At 37.5% G+C, this 20,832-nt stretch overlaps 1 protein-coding gene across 1 annotated transcript in view; it reads right to left on the reverse strand.

Moving 5' to 3' along the window:
• The window catches only part of LOC127583572 (jhy protein homolog), a 42,910-nt gene that overhangs the window by 2,634 nt on the left and 19,444 nt on the right, over positions 1–20,832 (reverse strand). Inside the window, exon 4 of the mRNA XM_052039693.1 lies at positions 522–638. Within this exon, the coding sequence (XP_051895653.1) occupies positions 522–638 (117 nt within the window). The remainder of the gene's footprint in view (positions 1–521; positions 639–20,832) is intronic.

The following is a 20,832-nucleotide window of genomic DNA, read 5'->3' on the forward strand; positions in this document are numbered from 1 at the left end:
ACAGCAGCAAAAGGACTGTTGGTTTTATAGGAACTAGTAAGAAATAATTGGAAAAATAGTTATCAAGCTGTTCCATTTTACAAGGACTATTTGGTTTACTCTATAGAAACTGGACATTTTAGGGTCTTTGCTGAAGAACAAGCAGGGAGAGGGGAGAATTGAATCTCAGCTCACTGAGCATTCATTGTCCTACAGCTTATGAATAGAAGGCCACAGGAACATAGAACTTCATGTTCTGCCAAAGACCAGAGCTGACAGTTGGCAAAGGGCCCAAGTCACTACTCCTTTGAAGCTGAACATAAGCATATCTACTCACTTTTCAAATCACCATGTATTGTAATCTGCCACATATTCTGGATGTGAGGACAAGCAATTATTAGAGCAGTGTTCAAAATATCACATTAAATTCACAGATCATCAATTTTTGACATTAATGACCTGTTTAATCATTATATTATGAATGACACTGGTCAAAATAACAGCATATTAAATGATAAGAATTCGTAAATAATCCACCTAACCTGTAACTTCTGAGCCCTTTGCTTCCACTTCATTTCAGCACTGTTCTCCTGACCATCCACAGTATTTTGCTTGGACTCCTCAATAGTCATGGTCTTGCAACTTTTCGTAGTGGATACCTTTAGACATAAACAACTGGTTTGAAGATCCACAACAAATATCTACATATTATTAAAATAAGATTATCAAATCATCTTTAAACATGGTCATTTCAATGAAACTTGTTCCACACCCATATTAAATTTGGTGACCATCCTAGCTCGGCATATTTCCTGTAAGGTTCCCCATTAAGACCGACTGTGTCAACAGAAAACTTATGAAGTCTTTATTTGTGTCAAGTTCAATAGTGTCAAGCATGACACACCTCCTTCCAGTTTTTCAGGCTCCACCATGATAACAAACTTGATACAAGTTGGTAATGTCAGACAAGTACTGAACTTTACTTTCCAATCTGTCAACATTTATTTTAATGGCTTCTTTCCCTGCCCTTTTGTCACATTTACAATGTTATTTTTTTGCTTCCCAGGTGCATCCAACATTTTGTGGTTTCCACTGTTTGCTGCTATCAGGTATCCTATTTTGCTCTATAAAAGGTGTCTACTTCTTCCTCGGATGATGCCAGTGGATTCTCACTTTTCTCATCCATGGCTGTTGTTGACTGGAACTGCTCGAGCTCTGCAGTTTTCAGCTACTTGCTTAATATTCACTCAGTTTCCCATTGCCTAAGATGGTCATCCACCACTGCCCTGGTGATGCATGTCCCTGAACATAGATTATTATTTTTATCAACATCTATTTAAAACCAAGATGAGAAGAAATTTCTTCTCTTAGTGGATAGTGAGTCTGTCCCAGAAGGTGGTGGAGGCCAGATCATTAGAAATATTTCAGATGGAGATAGATACATATTTGAAAGATCTGAGATTTGAGGGCCATGGGAACTGGCACAGAAGAGTTGAGGCCAGCACAGATCAGCCATGATCATTTTGAAAGACTTGAGGGGCCTGGCTGCCTACTATTGCTCCTATTTTTCTCTATTAATGTATACTTGACTTCTTTTGCTAGGAAGGTTGTAGGTCCTAATCACCTCACATGATCATTCCAGACCCCAATCACTTGAGCCCTTTGTAAGTTATTCTTTTCTGTTCAACTTTATCCACCAAACTAAGCTGACACAAACTTTGTAGCCTTTAATTAGCACTTGTAATATACACCTTCTTCTCCTGCTCTTTTCATGTCTTTTCCAACATCTCTGGTGTGATCACTGCATTGCATGGATCTTCCTAGCCTCACCACTCTCTCAGCTTTTTCCAATTACTATCAATTCCTTTCATGATACCCTTGCAGTATGGTGGCAGAATGGACTAATAATGGATGAACAATCCAGAGACCTAACTTCAAATCCCACCATGACAACTGTGGACATTTTATTCAATTAATTTGGGAAAACAATAACTAGTCTTAGTAATGATAACTACAAATATAACCAGATTGTGGTAAAAGCCTTTCTAGTTCACTAATGTGTAGCCTTATAACTGATAGCTAAACCTCTACAAAGCATGATGGGAAAAGAAATCAACTTTACATGAAAAACAGGTTATTGTGAAAAGAGCAAAGGGTTAAACACAACCATTCTAAAACAGTCCACACACAATTACACTTAATGGCTTAAGTTGTCTGATGAAGCTAAGAGAATTGATAACTGTCTATCTAGATGAGTATTCTACAGTATTCATTGACTGATCACAGAATTATGCATTGGGAGCTGTCATGAGAAGCAATCTGTGGCATTTAAACTGTGAGGTAGCATGGGATACCACCTCCCGCAGGTTCCCCTCTGCATCGCGTAGTATCCTAAAATGGAAATATATTGCAAGTCTTTTATTCTCCTGGACTTCTCTACTAAATGCACCATGGGATCACCTTTACCAGACAGACTGCAGCTGTTCAAGAAGGCAGCTGACCACCACCTTCTCGAAGACATTTGGGGATAATCGATAAGAGATGCCCCGATCCTAAAAATTGAATAACCTTTGAAAAAAACTTAAGGGATTAATTGAAAGCTAACAAAGAGGAGACAAGCTGCCCTCAACCCCTTCCCAGCATCTCCTGCCCTCTCAGGACTGAGCAACTGCTCTGCCCAAAACCACAAGAAATTGCAGAGAATTGTGAATGCATCACCAAAACCAACTTCCCTTCCATTGACTCTGTCTATACTTCCAGCTGCCTCGGGAAACAGATCAAAACACAATCAAGGACCCCTCCCACCCCAGTCATTCTCTCTTCTCTCCTCTCCCATCGGGCAGAAGACACAGAAGCCTGAGAGCACGAACCACCTGACTCAAGGACAGCTTCTAATCCACTGTTATCAGACTCTTGAACAGACCTCTTATATGCTAAAAGATGAATGCTTGATTTCCCAATCTACCTTGTCATGGCTCTTGCACTTCATTTGTCTACCCTGCATTGCACTTTCTCTGTAACTGCAACACTATATTCTGCACTTTGTTTTCTTTTTATTACCTCAGTGTAATTATGTATGGCATGATCTATCTGGAAACAAAAGCTTTTTGCTGTATTTCAGTACATGTGACAATAATAAACCAATACCAAACCACTAATATCAATTGACTTGGCACCGCTTTTATCCAGCAAAACTTTATGAAAGATGGATCAGTGGGTTCCACTGTGATCTATGACTCTTATCTGCGGCTTGATAAAATCACGGAAACGAGGCTCAAGACCCAGGTGTTCTTAGAGGTTTTAAAATATAAGTTTTCCTCTTCTGTCCTTTTACTCTTTTCCTCTTAATTGACTCTCTTTTCCTTTGTGTATGTGATTTGACTCTAATGCTATTTTCTTTGCCATTCCACTGCTTCTTTCTCAATTGTTAAATCTTATTGATCAAGGAGGTAGATGAATAATCCCAAGTGCTAGATGATCCACTGATCTTGCTGAATCATTATCAGTTCACTTTCTGCAGTTTGCAGCACAGAATTTTTGACGAGAGGGTTTGGGAAAAAGTTCAATAGGGTGTTCTTGAACACGCTCCATTCTTGTGAAACCTCGGATTTTATTGCAGTTTTTAGCAATTTTGTAAAGCCATACAGTTAGTTTTGAGCTGTAGTCAGCAATGTGACAAAAAGTAATTGTAATCTTCTTCAGCCATTTGATTAGCTTGCTAAATTAAAATCACACATATTACCCCTGCTTTTATTCACTTCTGTAAATCATCTTTATAAATCCTCTTCTGTTTCCCCCAACCATACCTCCAACAAGTGGGAAAAACTCAATACTTCTTTGTCACTGAGATTGAGATCAAATATTCAACTGCTCCTGCAGTAATAAAACAGTTTTGTTGAAAGGTTATTGGTCTTAAATATTAACTTTGTATTTCTCTCCAGATGCTAGCTGACTTACTGTGTATTTCCAACATTTTCTTTCTCTATTTCAGACTTACAGAATCTGCAGTTAACTGTTTCACACTTATAGTATTATTAGTGATTGCTCTTTCTCACAGATGATGGAGAATTACAGTATATACTATGCAACATAAATTATTAAGGTCATAGATTTCTGGTGTTTACCTGACAACAGTTAAGACTTAGCATACCTTTAAAAAAAATAATGTACAATCCCTAATTCCCTACTGTGGGTTTAATCAGTATCTGTGATGTCAGCACAGTATGTTTGTGATTTTCAATACTTTTGGATAGGGAGTCAGATGATAAGGTGATGTTTTCATGGAGCTGATAGAAATGCAGAACAACTGAGATTTTCACATTAACTGAGCATGCATATTTGCTGGAGGCTGTTGTCCCATTTGTGCACAAAGAATGGAGAGCCTCACAGAAATACAGCTTATTGTGAGTTAATTATATCAGTATAAACACCTAAAAATTGTACTACCAAATTACATACACAACATGCAACAATCAAGAAAGGCAAATTAATTCTGTGGATGGTCACAGGGTCATTCAATTTGGAGGATAAAGAGAGTGCATAGGTGAAGCACTTCAGGCATGAAGCAACAATGATGTACTCTTAATCAGCCCACTCATTCATAGAGATGAATAATGCACATCACAATGATGTATAATTGAAGCAAAGATATTGGTTTATAATGAAGATAAAAATACAAAAGTCACGCCAATATGATCTTGTGGCACTTTTTATTTCTATTTAATCTATAATATGCACAATGAAATCTATAAATTTCAGAAAAAGAATGGGAGAAAATATAATTTCCACCAACCTTCTTCCCACTTACTTCAAGTTCAATGCCACTAACTTGGTTAATTTCCATTGGGTGGGTAGGATTAAAATTGTCCGTCAACAAAGAAATGGCATTAAAAATATTCTACAGTCAAATTTTTTTTTAATTTTTAAATTTTAAATTTTATTTACGGCATGGTAACAGGCCCTTCCGGCCCAACAAGTCTGCGCCGCACATTTTAAACCCATATTAACCTACCCGTACGTCTTTTGGAATGTGGGAGGAAACCTGAGCATCCGGAGGAAACCCATGCAGACACGGGTGAACGTACAAACTCCTTACAGACAGCGACGGGAATCGAACCCCAACCGCTGGCGCTGTAATAGCGTCGCGCTAACCACTACACTACCGTGCCGCCCCAAAAATGAAAATGTGAAAGTGAAAATTTCCAAAGTGAAAATGTCTGGACTCCAATTCAGAGGACTTGAATGAGATTTCAACTGTGACTTGCATATAAACTCCGTTCTTTTAGTAATTTGTGGACAGGGCTATTAAATGAAAATGTTTATTCAAAGGGTAGATTATTTGGAAATATATTATGAAGAATCTCACCAAGAAAGCGCACAGTAAAAATGTGGAATTATTACAGCATGCAGCAAAATCACACCATTGTAACACAAAGGAGGAAACATTCTAAACTGAAAGGTGAAATTCCCTATACATTAAGTGTGAATAAATGATCTTAATAACAAATATTACTTTACATAACAGCATTTTCTAAGTTATAGATAGCTAAGCTATTTTAAATTAAATGTGTGGTTATTATACCAAAGTCCTGTACAATACAGCTTTTGGGGATCTTTTGCTGAAAGAAAATTAACTTTGTCCAGGAGAGAGAACACACAATGGATTCATTCACATTTATCAGGTCATTAGCCTGAAACACTAGCTTTATTTCTCTATCCATAGATGATACCATAATTTCCCAGAATTTTCTGTTTTTATTTACTGGATTTATTTCATTAGTTTAAACAAATATAGTTTAAGAATTTTAAGGGCCACATTACATTCAGACATGTGGATGACTAATACTACCTTCTGCCAAAATAATCCATAATATGTTATTCTTTTGCAGAATCTGCTGCTAACCAACTGAATTGGGTTTTGTGGGAATCAAAATCTGCTTAGCTGGATGAACTAAGTGTCTTGATTTTCTCCCTTGATTAATTGCTAAAACTCTAGAAAGTTTGTCTGGAAAGTTAACTAAATTGACAGTATTCCTAAAATTCCTACTCTCACTGAATCCATTTAATGATTGCTGAAGGAGTCAAGAGATGGTCAGCAGGGAAGTCACCTAGCATTACAATACATGAAATAAAAATAGAAAATGCTGGTAATACTCAGCAAGTCAGGCCACATCTGTGGGAAGAAGTTGTTTCAGGTTGAAGACCCTTCGTAAGACTTTCATTTAACTTTATAACACATAGATGTAGTTGTACTGTGAAACGGAGATTTCTGCACATCTATAGTTTAAGGTAGAAAGGCCAAATTTGCTGCAACAAACAATCTGCTGGAGGAACTCAGCTGTATCTGTAGGTGGAAAGGAATTGTTAATCTTTCGGCTCAAAACCCTGCATCAGGTATGCCACTGTTTCAGCAATCCTCCAGAAGCCTTGGGCTCCTGTCTCACCACTCCCTCTCTCCTCTTTATACTGGCCATTTCCCCTCTCCACTCTCAGTCTTGACACAGGGTTTTGACCTGAAATGTCGACAATTCCTTTCCCCCCCAACAAATGCTGCTCGATCTGCTGAGTTCCTCCAGTAGACTTTGTTATATTGGTATGGACCATTTCCTTATCTGAGAAATTATGAATGAAAATTAATATTGTTCAATTACTAGTGTGGAACCCTGCTTTTCTAACCTTCAAAATACTCTATTTGATACTGGGCATCCAAAGTGGGTGCATTCAGCATGCCATTTTTGATATCAGTTGGTCTGATAAGTACAAAGTAAAAATCGCCAAGGAAGCTGAATCAATCTCTACTTAATAAATTTCTGTAAATTATTTTGACATCTAGCACCTTAACGTTATATTTGTACCAGCACAAGAAGATTCAAGTTAAAAGGAAAAATATTTTTAAATTTCACTACTGTTACCCTGAACTTGAAAAATGAATAGTGAAAATTGATTATATTATATTAATATTACTCAGAAAGAGAGCAGTTTCTATTGAACATATTATTTTATGCTTATTAGTCCCCAGTTGTCACCATTTTCAAAAACCCAACAGCTGAATACCATGTTTGAAAGGATAGTTTACACAATGATTTGTTGTTATCTCCACTAATTACAGAAATAGATATTGCCTAATGCTTAAATAAATTTGATGTACATCCATCACTTGATTGTTTGATTCCTTGGCTTTAAATCATTTTAGTACTTGTCAATAAATTAAAAGAGGAGCATTCTTCACCACATGAGGCCATATTGGAAGCTTTTCTGAATAACATGGCTGTGCACCTGGTTAAAAAATAGATATAATGTATTACTTTCAAGTATACTTCATTTTATATCAGTCGATGATGGAAAAAATGGCTTTTGCCTAATCAATACCACTAACTGGGGCAATAGATCAACGGTAATAGCATTTCTCACTGAGATAATGGTATAATTAATTGTTTACAAAGCCATTATTTTCCTTATATATGATACATGATTTAAATATGCTTGATTCGAAATGCTTTTTGTGATGTATCAGAGAATTCCAATATGGATCACTAAGTACCAATTGTAGATATATTGATCCATCATTGCAACAAATTAAACATAGTTAATATGATTATATGGAAGGCATTCTCAACTAGTGTTAAAAGCTTCTATGCCTGCAAATCTTTGTGAACTCAGTCATACATTTAAGGCCTTGGTCATTCTCCTCTTCAGATGGTAGTCCTGAAAACCACCAGCACATAGCATCACATAGGGCAACATGTTGTTGAGTTCTATACCTGCGCATTATATGGGGGACGTTGGATGTTAAATGCTAGTGCACCTGACCTCCTAATGCACCACTGGACTCAACACTTGAGTCTGGGGCAGAACTCAATCATGCCAAGGGCACCTCATATCTGGCAATTCAGCTTTACACCAGCAATTTATTTGAATAGGGTCATTAGCCTGGATGGCTAAGGTCAATGTTTTTCCCCCTTTGTCTTAATTAATATTTTTATTTATGCTAATTAAGTTGCACTAAATATATTTTTATAATTTTTATTTTTGTATTTTTGAAGTTAGTTTTAATATTTAATTATTTAAATAAATTTCAAATGTTTTTAAATATCCCATTATTAGAGACATTTAGAAACAGTTGAAAAGGTCTTTGATGATAGGTGGGGCCCCAAAATCCACAGTTGGAACCAAGTTACTACTTATGGATCACTCTACTTCACAGGATATTCATGGCACAGAAGCCTCCAACTCAATTAGACCCAGAGGGCTGTGAATGTTTAGTGTAGCTATGGTGAGTGCAATGGGGAGAGCACAAGACTGCCGATAATTTTTCTGTACATAACAATGAGACTGCCTGCAGCATTGTATTTACTTACATAATGACAAATAATATAGCATGCATAGAACATGCTCTGTTAATAAGATAAAGCTGCACACCTTACTGACCACCAAATTTACATGTCGCTTCAAATGAATTAATTACATTATTGCCCAATGAGAAAAATGACTACAAACTGAATGTAATTTTTGTTTCTAACTCTAAGCCACAAATATCTAACATCAAGTGACTGATATTAACCCTTCTGAAGATAATTTTATGTCTGTAACAAAACGTTGTCCATATAAAGCTGCAAAACATGTAGTGAGATTATATGCTAATATTGCACTGCTAATGATAGGCCAGAATTTGTACTGTTGCATGGTGCTGGGACAGAGAAATATAAAACTACATAGCTCTGTTGAAAGAATTTGGTAATGAGTTTGGAAGAAATCCTCTTATTGATGGTGATATAATTCTGATGAGCAGCTATCAACCTGAATGGTTAAATCTGTTTCTCTCCCCACAGTGCTGCCTGATCTGCTGAGTATTTCTTATTTCCAGAATCTTCAGGTTTTTTCTTTGCTTTCAGGTGGTGATATAATTACTTTCTGACAGGCTGCCGGAAAGAAAGTAAATATAGTGGGCTAGTAGAGCTGCTGCCTCACAGCTTCAGTGACCAGGCTCAATCCTGACCCCAGGTGCAGTCTGTGTGTAGTTTGCACGTTGTCCCTATGTTTGTGAGCTTTTCCTCTGAGTCCTCCACTTTCTTCCACATCCCAAAAATGCGTAGGTTGGTAGGTTAACTACAGACTGTAAACTTCCCCTCGGGTGTAGATGAGTGGTAGAATCTCTGCAAAAATAAAATGGGTGCTTGATTGCTGGCAGGGGCTTGATGGACCAAAGAGTCTGTTTCTGTGCTGTATCTCTCTACAACTCTATGACTCCATGATAGAGGATTCTTAATTAACCAACAGCTGATTTACGAGCTTGCTGTTTAAATATATGATGTTTGTAAGGGCCTAGTAGTCAGTTTAAAAGCCATGTGCTGTCAATTTAAAAAGCCTGCACTTCCAAGCTTAAAACCCTGCCTCCAGAGAAGGTTAGCGAATTCCTGAGTACAATAGAGTACATTAACTACAGTAAATGTACCTTAATAGTGTGTTAACTATGGTTTTACTAGAGTAAGAGTACACTAAAAAGTGGCCAGAATGTCCAACACCCAATCTTTCTGGTTTCTCTCATCTCCATGGCAGCCTTTCTGGCTGTCATAGAGAATTCACTTTGCTAACACTTACCCACTTCCCAACAGGCAGTATGTGAATCAGAAGGCAACTGTTTGCTCAAGAAGCAGCTGCCATCTGTGAAGACACAGATTAGATTCTACCACTAAATAGTGAGAGAAAATAACACTAATGATTTACTAAAGTAAGTATGTCCCACTTTGGTGAGTTTTTTTTAACGACCCCACCCCTCCCCCATTTCACAATCAAGTAAAACAGCATCCATTTGATGCTCAAATAATAGATGAAATCCAACACCTGGGTACAAATATTTTCCAACCTTCCAGTGTTTTAACTTCAGCATTTGCCTTCTGGTCTATCGCTTACCTTACCATACCATAGATGAACCAACATTGCACCAAATATTGATCGAGTGGGCAGCAGTTAAGTTCAAATAACAGTGTGAGCCAGTGCAACATGTTCAGGTCCAATTTTTCACTTACAAATTGCAAGTTGTATTTGGTTTAGCCTTTCCTTACTTAAACATTGGCTACATATTGGTCATTTGCACTTAATAATGTCTCTTCAATCCCTGTTTGCTGAGTGCTTGACATGGTTTATACATATTCAACTGCGATTTCTTGATCATTTATTAATATGCATATAAAAGGTAAACCAATCAAAATGACAAAAAAGTTGCTCATCTTATAGTATGAGATTTGAAAATTCAATGAGTATTGGACATAAAGTCTTCCAACACTTGCCATTAAAATCAGCCTGAAACCTAGCCAACCACATCAAAAAAAACATCAGGGCAAAGTACATATTATGTAAAAAGAAGTGTGTATATATTTAGTACGACTTGTCCAACTGACCCCCAATCAGCAACACAGCACCATTCTGTTTGATTTCTTGTCCATTATACTATCCATGGAGAAAATTATAAATTTTAAAACCCAGCAAAATGGAGAACATAAAAATGCTGGATTTAGGAAGGAAGTTTTGCAGAGAGGGTTTGATTAATTGCAAGTTGTTTTATATTATTGTATTATATAATTATTGGCAATCGATAACAAATAAGAAAGCATGATTGCAAGCAATTTTTGTAATGATATCATTCCTGAATATTATTTTGTACTCAGTGAGTTTTTCCTCAATGACAAAAATTCATCTCAATGAATCAACTATTCAATACGTTCTACTGAATGAAAGACTCACTTTGTTCAGGATTTCAAAATACACTATAGTTACAACACTGAGATAAGTACACTGTAGGAAAGTACTGCAGAGGTGTTGATTGCTCAGACACGATCGCAACACAGTCCTCATTATCTCTTTCACTGTGATGCAGGCCTCAACCTCTGTCCATGTTTCTTACAACATCTTTTATGAACTATTCTAATAATACCAATCAAATTGAGAAAATGATCAAATGAAATCACATTTTAAGCATCATAAGCTGTGTTAGGTTCTCTCTGTTAAATCAAGCCTGTAATTACTTCTCTACAGAGAATATACAACAAAGGTAGCAATCATGGAATGTTATTATCCTGGTCTAGGGTACAGAGTCTGCAATAGGACTTCAAAGACTCAGGGTTGTTGAATTGCATTTGGCTGTTATTGTGGGAGCTTGGGCCATCTTGATTAGATGTTCATACTAAGGCGAAGCATGCTGCACAGAGAGCCCAAGCCCTTTGGTCTGGAGCCAATGAACTATTAATAAATTGTACATTATGTCTTCCTACTTTGAAGTGAGGGTTATCAGGAAGGAAAGGAAGTAGTTTAAGTGCAGCTGAGGTAGATAGTGCAGCTACTTCTACTATCAAAAGAAGTCAACAGGTTCTTAAAGAATCACATTTTTAAAAATGCAGAAACTTTTGCCAAATATAAATTAATTTTTATAGGCTGAATATCTTTTTTATGAAAGTAGCTTGCATTACTTGATGCAACATAAGCAATCACGGACCAAAGTTTAAGCATTTGCTCAGAATAGATAACTTCAAAGTAAAATCTGCAGGGACAGACAACATTGATCAATGACACTTGTTAGTTCTGCAGCAACTGAGAATTACTGATGATTTTGTCCTTTTGGAGAGTTCCTTAACACAGGCTTTAAAATAATAATTCCAGATGGTGACACAATTGGGAACTAAATCCAACAGATCCAGAAATGGCAGTTACGAAGCTGGTTGACTGAAATGTAGAATGAAATCATACTCCCTTGACTTACCAACAATTTATCACTAAAACTTATACTTAACAATCATATCCTCCACCACACATTTCATAGTTCTGCAATCCTCCTACTCATATCCCACACTAGATTAGGTAAGGGACTTGGGTGGTTAAATTACTGGATGAGCAACCAGACCTCTGGATCACTGATCCATACACGTGATTTGGAATTCCACTGTGGCAGCTGAGGAGTTTAAATTCATGTAATTAAGTGAATTTGGGATATATAAAAAAAGGTCATCCGTAACAGTAACAATGATATCACCAGCACGTCATAAAATCTCATCCGTGACCCTCGAAGAAATTGGCTATCCTTATAAATCTAGCTTGTGTGTGCCTCCAAGCCCAACAACGTAGTTGACCTTTAACTGCTTCCTCAGTTCAGGACACTAAGTACCAGCCCATGATCAAATAAATAAAAAGCAGACTTTTCAACTCTGCAGCCACAATATCTGAACATGTTGCGTGCTACCGAAGTCCACACTAACCCGAAAGGCACAGATGCATCTTCAGGGGATGCAGGTGCTGCTAGCAAGCCAGCTTTTACTGCCCATTCCTGACTTAAGAAGAACTATTGCAGTCCGTGGTGCAAAGTTACTCCCAATTTATCGTTTGGTAGGCAATTTCAGGATTTTGACTCCGAATGTGTTTTTTCTTCCTTGCTAACACCCATGAATGAAACATTGCTGGCAGTTATTGTAAATGATTGCTGCAAAGGAGCTGGCAGTGGTGGGGCTGAAACCATTAAAAAGATGACTATAGTTACCTACTAATTCTCTAGCTCATGTCTCACCATATTCTCCCCCACACGTTCTTAGTTTTATAAGATATAGGTGGTGTAAGCATTTGCCTCTTGTTTCTCACTGGCCCCACACCACCCCATCAACTGCTAACTACCCAAACTTCCAGCAAATTGCTAATAATTAAAATTTCAATAATCCAGCATCTGATTATTCAGAAATTTCAATGGTTCCGTATCTAGCTTGTTCATGAGTACACTAAGTCCATATTATTTGCATATCTATATAACACATGGTCAGCTGAGTATTACTGGGATTGTGGATCAGGTGTGGCCAGTGCTGAGGTAAGACTTAGGACAACCTGTGATCAGGAACATGGGCAGGTTTGCCGCTGGAGTCAGGATCTGGAGTGCTTGCATACTTCTCCTTGTTTGATGCTGAAATGTACAAGCTAAACCTTGCTGGGTTCTGTTTCTGTACTCTCTTTAAACTCACTGGGTCCACTGGAAAATTTACTATACTACTGTACATGTGAAAAAGTTGAAATTAAAATCTGTTGGGGTAATATGAATACCATCCAATAGTCCAAAAGAATTGCCAGATTACCAAAGTTTTCCTCCCGTTGAGGGGGTCACAGTTAACCTGGACTTCTGCCACCCATGCTGCATACAGTCTCAGCCAATGAAGGTCAGCAATCTTTTCATATGTTGGAGCCACTGGAGTAGCACTGATTAATTGTATTAGGACAAGCAAAGCTAAATAGGAAGCATACTCAATGGGAGTAGTTTATTCTTGTAGGCAAAATAGCATGACTTCATTCATAAATTTAGTGTGGCATGTTTATATTGTGAACTCTTATTATTGCATTATGGCCAGGTGGGTGCAATGATCATCAATGGGAAAAAGATAAACTGTTAATGTATTGACAAAAACGAGGTAGATATATTATTTCATTTATGTCCTGAATGGCCAACCCCTTGTATGTCCACTTAAGAGTCAGAGCAGGGAAAAATGGTACAAAGACAAAACTTAAGGCTCTGTATCTGAATGCATTGCAACATTTGTAACAAGGTAGGTGAATTAATGACACAAATGAAAATAAATGGACACAATCTAATAGTCACTTTATAGACATGGTTGCAAAATAACTAAGATTAGGAATTAAATATTCAGAATACTTGTAGAAGAAATATTAAATAGATCTAAGTTGATAGCACTGCAGCTCCTGTGTCATCTTACAAAAGAAAGTCAAAAAACAAAAACAAAATATGAGGATTTACAAGTTAAAATTAAAAGATGCTTTGTAACTATATTCTTATTTTATTCTGTTCTTTATACAAGTAACATACATTAATGAAGCAATCATATTTGGTTTTCTTTCAATGACAAAATATAGCAAGAGGCCGGGTAATGAAAATGGAGATTCAAGAAGCATTTTGCTAAACCAGCTGTGAATTAGCAGTGATGAATTAGTACTTTGGACATGATCATTCTACTATGAATGAATAACAAAATAAAAGGGAATTTATGTAGTACATGTGAGAGAGCCAATCTATGAAAGTACAATGTATGCATTTTATCACGAAGATTCCAATCAGTGGCATATCTACTGAAATCAATGTAATGTTTTCATTTGTGCAGTTCACTGAGCCAGCAATTAGTTATTACAACAGTGCAATGTAATTAATCTGCAGAATGATTCGTCTGTGACAACGTGAAGTAGCTTTCGCCGCTACAAATATTGAAGCTTTGATAATGCTTAGTCTTTGCTAAATAGCATGAATAGTAGTAGTTTGATAGGAAATTGAGGATTGCTTACCAATTAATATGTGCAGAACCACAGGCACACTGCGATGTTTTCTTACAACATTAGCCATAATTGGTACTTGAATATGCAAATATTGGTGATAGAGGACATTATCACACTGCTGGGAACAGATGGAGGCCAGAAGCAATAAGCTTAGCAACATAACTAATGGGAAATTCTCATATTCCTTCATTTTCCTGTGATGATTTCGACACTGATAATGAAAAGATAGAGAACAGCGACTTCCAAAATCACACTTTTGCATCAATAAAGAGTCATCTCTTCAACAAATTTGCTGAGGAAATGGCAGTAAGTTAAAATTAGACGGATTACATTAAAGAGAGAATGACTACTGAAGGTAAAATAATTATTCATCGAGTATGTAGTCATAGAGCACAGAAAATGTCCTTCAACCACCATGTCCATGCCATCCATTGTTCTATCTACACTCACCCCATTTAGCCACATTTTGTCCATAGCCTTCTTTGCCTTTGAGATTCAAATATTTGTCTAGATGCTTCTTAAATGTCATGAGAGTATCTGCCGCCATTACTTTTCAGACAGTGCATTACAGATTTTATCTTCTGCATGAAAATATCCCCCTGCAGATCCTATCTAATCCTCCTACCTCTCAGCCTGAACCTATGCCTTCTAGTTTTAGAAATCCCCACCATGGGGAAAAAAATATTTTACTACTTACTCTATTTATTGCCCTCATAATCTTAGTTACCTCTATCAGGCTACCCTTTAGCCTTCTCCACTCCAGGGTAAACAAACCCAGCCTATCCAGTCTGTCTTTGTAACTGAAATGCTCTAGTCCAGGAAACATCCTGGTGACTCTCCTCTGCACCCTCTCCAAGGCAATCAACATCCTTCCTATAGTGTGGTGACCAAAATTGCAGCCCTCCAGGTGTTGCTTAACCAATGTTTCATAAAGTTGTCATACCTTCTTCACCACTTTATCCACCCCTAATGCTGCCAGTTTCAAGACTTGTACCCCAATATCCCTCTATTTGTCAATGCTTCCTAGTGTTTTCTTGCAGTCCAACTTTCCATCTGATCCGTATCATGTTGTAGCCTCAGATAACCTTCCTCTCTATCTGCAACACCACCAATTTTTGTATCATCTTCAGACATTTATCATATCTCCTTCATTCACATCCTATTATACTCCTATAATCTTCAGTTGATTAAGAAATAAGATTAAAATTCTAAAACTGATGAAAATATACAGTAGCTCTGCCAATAATTGCAAAATGAGCAACAAATATTTATGTTGGAGATTCTCTGTTAAATCCATTACAGTTAGAGGGGAACCAATAGAACATCAAATAAGATGCTGGAGGAACTCAGTGGGTCAGGCAGCATCTGTGGAGGGAAATGGACAGTCAATGTTTCGGGTTGAAACCTTTAATCTGGACTGAAAGATAGAGGGGAGATATCAATATAAAGGTGAGGGGAAGGGGTGGAGCAATAGAATATGTTTGTGCTTTTTATCTTTTAGATGCCAGTCGATCTACTGTGAATTTGTGGCAATTTTCTGTCTTCACTTAGGGTTTCAAATACATTTTCTTTTACTCCTAATAAGTAGAAAATTATTCAACACTGCAATATGTCAATACATCGGTTGAGACAATATAAGATATAAACTAATTGCTTAATAATGCATCCACATGCAACCATAGGAATCTAACACTTTTTAATCAGACAATTGCAACATGCAATTGGCTTTAAATGAAAAGAATCCGTATTTTCAGATCGGGGGCCACTGAAACCTTTTTCTTCACCATCCTTTTTTTTACAATACAGCTGCAACTGAAGGTGAGCAGGGCCAGTTTACTGGTTAATTAGACCAGTTTAGTAAGATAACATTTATCTGCATTTTATTTGTCAGAATCTAGTTAAACCTTTACAAAGCCAACTTACTCGCAAGCTTACCACAATTCTTAGCGGTTGAGAAATCAATAGGTATAATTTGCTGCTTATGCTGGTTTGTTCCTATAATTTATTTAGTGACCAAAATTTTAGTTAGTTATATACAATCCGTCTTTACTCCAGATGACGATGGATGACTGATACTTGGTGCGCACTGCTAAATGGAAGAGAAGATACTGTTCCCCAAGCTAATATTGGGCTTCATTGGAAAAAGTGTAAAAGACCAAAGAAAGAGAGGTCAGGGTGCGAGTAGATGAAGTTTAAAATATTAGCCACATGTTAGACATATTAGTTTAACTTTCATGAACATTTGGACAAAAAGTTAGTCTTAGTGGGAGATCTAGAGGGTAGATGTGATTCTACGTATCTCTTTCAGAATTATTAATGAGCACCTGTTACATTAAAATACATCGTCAGATGAGTCACAGAAAGAGAAATGGAAAGATGGATAAGAAGGCGGCAATAAAGGGCCAAAGGGTCTGTTGCTGTGCTGTTCTAGGAGAGGTAGAAAGAAAAAGAAAGCCGAAAAAAATACTTACACTTTTTAAAGAAAGAACTTAAAAAGAATGGGTAGCCTCATTGTAATTTTTGTAGTAAATTTTGGCCCATTACATATAAAGTCTTCGCAACTCTAAGATATTTAGAAGTCTCTTCTGCTCTCTAGTGTCTGAAGGTTGTCACTGAAGCTGTAACTTTCACGGAATCTTGTAAACAATGAAAGATAATAGCAACCTTAGCAGTTAAATAAAAAAATCACTTTCATGTTCCATATTAGGAATTTAAGAACAAAGGCCATTTAGTCTTGAACTTGTTCCACTAACAATGAAATCCTGCCTGACCTACAACCTTATTCCACCTTTGACAAAAGTCCTTCAATACCTTTGTTAACAAAACAATCCATCAATCTCAGATACTATCAATTACTGTGTACGAGAAAGATTTACAACATTTTATCACTCTTTCAATGTCAATGTATCAAAGTTGCACTCCTAAATTGCCTGGCTCTAATATTTATACTACCTGCAGTATCCTGAACTGTTCAGAATGCACCATCTATTCTTTCAGTTCTTCTTAATATCTTGAAAATTTATATCTTAATATCAATCACCCTGAACATTCTAAATTCCAGGGAACACAAGCAAAATTTAAATAATCAGTTCTCACAGTTTAACATTTGGAATCCCAATACCAATCTTATAAATCTATTCTCCAAAGTCAACACATCCTTCCTAAGATCTGGTGGAGCAGCTGAATATGGTACTACAAGTGTGGTATTGCTAAAGTTTTAGGATAGGGTGGCAGAGTGACACAGCTAGTAGAGCTGCTGCCTCACAGCACCAGAAACCTAGGTCCAATCCTGACCTCGGATGCTGTCTGTGTGGAGTTTGCACATTTTTCCTGTGACCGCATGGGTTTCCTCTGGATGCTCTGGTTTCCCCTCACATCTCAAATAATTGAGGATTGACAGTTAATTGACCACTCTGAATTGCCCCTAGAGTGTAGATAAGTGGTAGAGTCTAGGGGCAAGTTGATGAGAAGGTGGGGAAAATAAAAATTGGGGTTAATGTAGGTTTACTGTAAAATGGGTGGTTGGTGATTGATACAGACTAGATGGGCTGAATGGCCCTGTTTCCTTGGTATATTTTTCTATAACTATGTTTTCCATAGCTGTAGCATGAGAACATAATGTTACAGCTATATTCTGTGACAGGTACAGAAAGTGCTCAGAAGTGTTAATGGAATGTTGGCCTTTAAACCAAGATCTTCTAATTAGGAGCTGGCTAAGTCATTTGGCCTCTCAAGCTTGCTCTGCCATTCAATAAGATCATGGCTGATCATCCAAATTCTTGCTTTCTCCCCCTAAACTTGATCTATTTAACCATTACTACTATACCTAACTCTTTCTTGAATATATTTAATCATTTGGCTTCAACTACTTTCTGTGGTGGAGAGTTCCACAGGTTCATCACTTTCGTTAAGAAATTTTTCCTTCTCTCGCTCCGAAATGGCCTATCCAATTTCCTCAGCCGAGACCACTGGTTCTGGACTTCTTCACCAGTAGAAACATTCTTCCTCCACCTCATCTGTCCAATCCTGTTAAGATTTTATAAATTTCTCTACTTAGTCTTCTAAACTCCAGTAAATAAACCCAATAATCCCAATCTCTTTTCCAATGCCAAAGCTGCCATCCCAGAAATCAAAACAGAAGATGCTGGAAACACTCAGAAGGTCAGGCAGTTTCTGTGGAAAAAGAAACACAATTAAGGTTTTATGTCTAAGACCCTTTGTCATCTTGTTCTGAAAAAAGATCTCAGACCTGAATCGTTTACTCTATTTCTCTTTCCACAGATGCCACCTGACCTGCTGAATGGTAGTGTATTGGTTAGCGCAACGCTATTACAACGCCAGCAACCCGGGTTCAATTCTCGCTGGCGTCTGCAAGGGATTTGTATGTTCTCCCCGTGTGTCTGTGTGGGTTTCCTCCGGGTGCTCCGGTTTCCTACCACATTCCAAAGATGTACAGGTTAGGAGTTGTGGGCATGCTATGTTGGTGCCGGAAGAGTGGCGACACTTGTGGGCTGCCCCCAGCACATTCTCAGTAACGCAAAAAGAAGCATTTCACTGTGTGTTTCGATGTACATGTGACTAATAAATATCTAGTCTGGTGAAAATTCACTGCACTCCCTCCATAGCAAGAACATCCTTCCTCAGAGAAGATAAAAACTGTACTCAGTGCTCAAGATATGGTCTCACCAAGGCTCAGTACAATTGGAGTTGGACATCCTTGCTCCTGTGCTCAAATCCTCTTGCTATGAAGGCCAACATACATACTATTGACTTTCTTAACCACCTGCTGTACATGTATGCTCATTTTCATCAACTGGTGTACAAGGACACCCACTGCACCTCCCCCCTTTCCTAATCTCTTGCTGTTCAGGTAATAATCTGTCTTCCTGCTTTTGCCACCAAAGTGAATGACAATACACATATTAGCAAATAGCATGAAATTGCCCAATCACTCAACCCATCCAAATCACTCTGGAGCCTCTCTGCATCCTCCTCACAGACCACATTCCCACCCTGCAAACTTGGAATGATTACATTTAATTCCTTCATCTAAATCATTATTATTGTGAGTAGCTGGTCCAAGCATTGAACCCTGCAATACCCACTAGCCATTGCCTGACTCCCGGAAAAAAGACCCATTTACTCCTACCTTTGTTTGCTGTCTGCCAACCAGCTCTCTATCCATGACAGTAATTACTCCCCTATCCCACATGCTTCAATTTTGCACATTTATCTGTTATGTAGGACCTTGTTGAAAGCCTTGAAAGTCCACATACACCATATCCACGGGTTCTCCTTCATCCACTCTACCAGATACATTCTTAAAAAATTCCACTAGATTTGTCAAGCATGTTCTCCCTTTTGTAAATCCATGTGGACTTTGACTGATCCTGCCACTGTTTCCAATTGTTCTGCAACTATATTTAACAATGGACTTCAACATTTTCTCATTACTGACCTCAGGCTAACCAGTCTATCAATTCCATTTTCTTCCTCCGTCCTTTTTTTAAATTGTGGGGTTACATTAGCCACCTTCTAATATTCTGGAACTGATCCAGAGACTAATCCATATAAATGAAGAATTCTACCATATTATGGTTGCTCCTCCCCAAAGGGTCTCACAGAACAAGATTGCGAATTAATCCTTTCTCATAACACAATACCAAATCTCGGATGGCCTGCTCTCTGGTTGGTTCCTCAATAAATTGGTCTAGAAAACCCATATGCCCTCCAAGAATTCTTCCTCCACAATATAGCTCAGTTTATGTACAGTCAATCCATGATTGCAACTGATCCCTAAATATCACAATGCTGTTTGGGGCTCTGTATGCAACTCCTATTAACATTTTCTGTGCCTTTGCATTTCTTAGCTCTACCCATAATTTTTATAATTGTTATACATCTGTAAACATATGCTGCTAAATTCAGAAATCCCTGATTCACTACAAAGATCCAGCATGCCAAATACATCAGCTCACTCCCTTTGCAGTCCAATGGTGGAGCCCAGACATGCTATTTCCCAGACTTGTGTTGGGGAAAATCATCAATCAGATCCTGTGCCAAGTTAAACTTAATGCTTGATCTGAGATTTTATTGATTTCAATGGGGATTGTAGGGCTGTAGATTAACAAGCACGGGAAGTTAAGTTCCTTTTTAAAAATATTTTGCTTTAGTTTGAAGTTTTTAATTATCTATAAATGTTTAAGTGCTTTTAAATTATTTCCTTTCAAATTAAAAGTGTATTTTATTTTGCATAGTTTTCAATTTTAATAGTTATAAAATCTTCATAAATGATTGAATCATTGTAAAAACTTTTAAAATATCTTCAGCTTCAACAACAGGCAAAGTTGAGGGTGGGTCTTTGACAGCTGCCAAAGCTTTCAGAGATATTTCTAGGGTGGAGCTTCCGCTTCATGCTGACAGAGGTCCTGTCACCATCTAGATCATGCTGCTGGAGTCCAGGGTGGTTCAACTAACAAAATAGGCTCTCCGTATCTAGTCCAAGCAAGTACAAGAGTGTAGGACTATGGGTGACAAATTTTGGCT

Source organism: Pristis pectinata, chromosome 27 (genome assembly GCF_009764475.1).
Source record: "Pristis pectinata isolate sPriPec2 chromosome 27, sPriPec2.1.pri, whole genome shotgun sequence".
In the NCBI taxonomy this organism is placed as follows: domain Eukaryota; kingdom Metazoa; phylum Chordata; class Chondrichthyes; order Rhinopristiformes; family Pristidae; genus Pristis; species Pristis pectinata.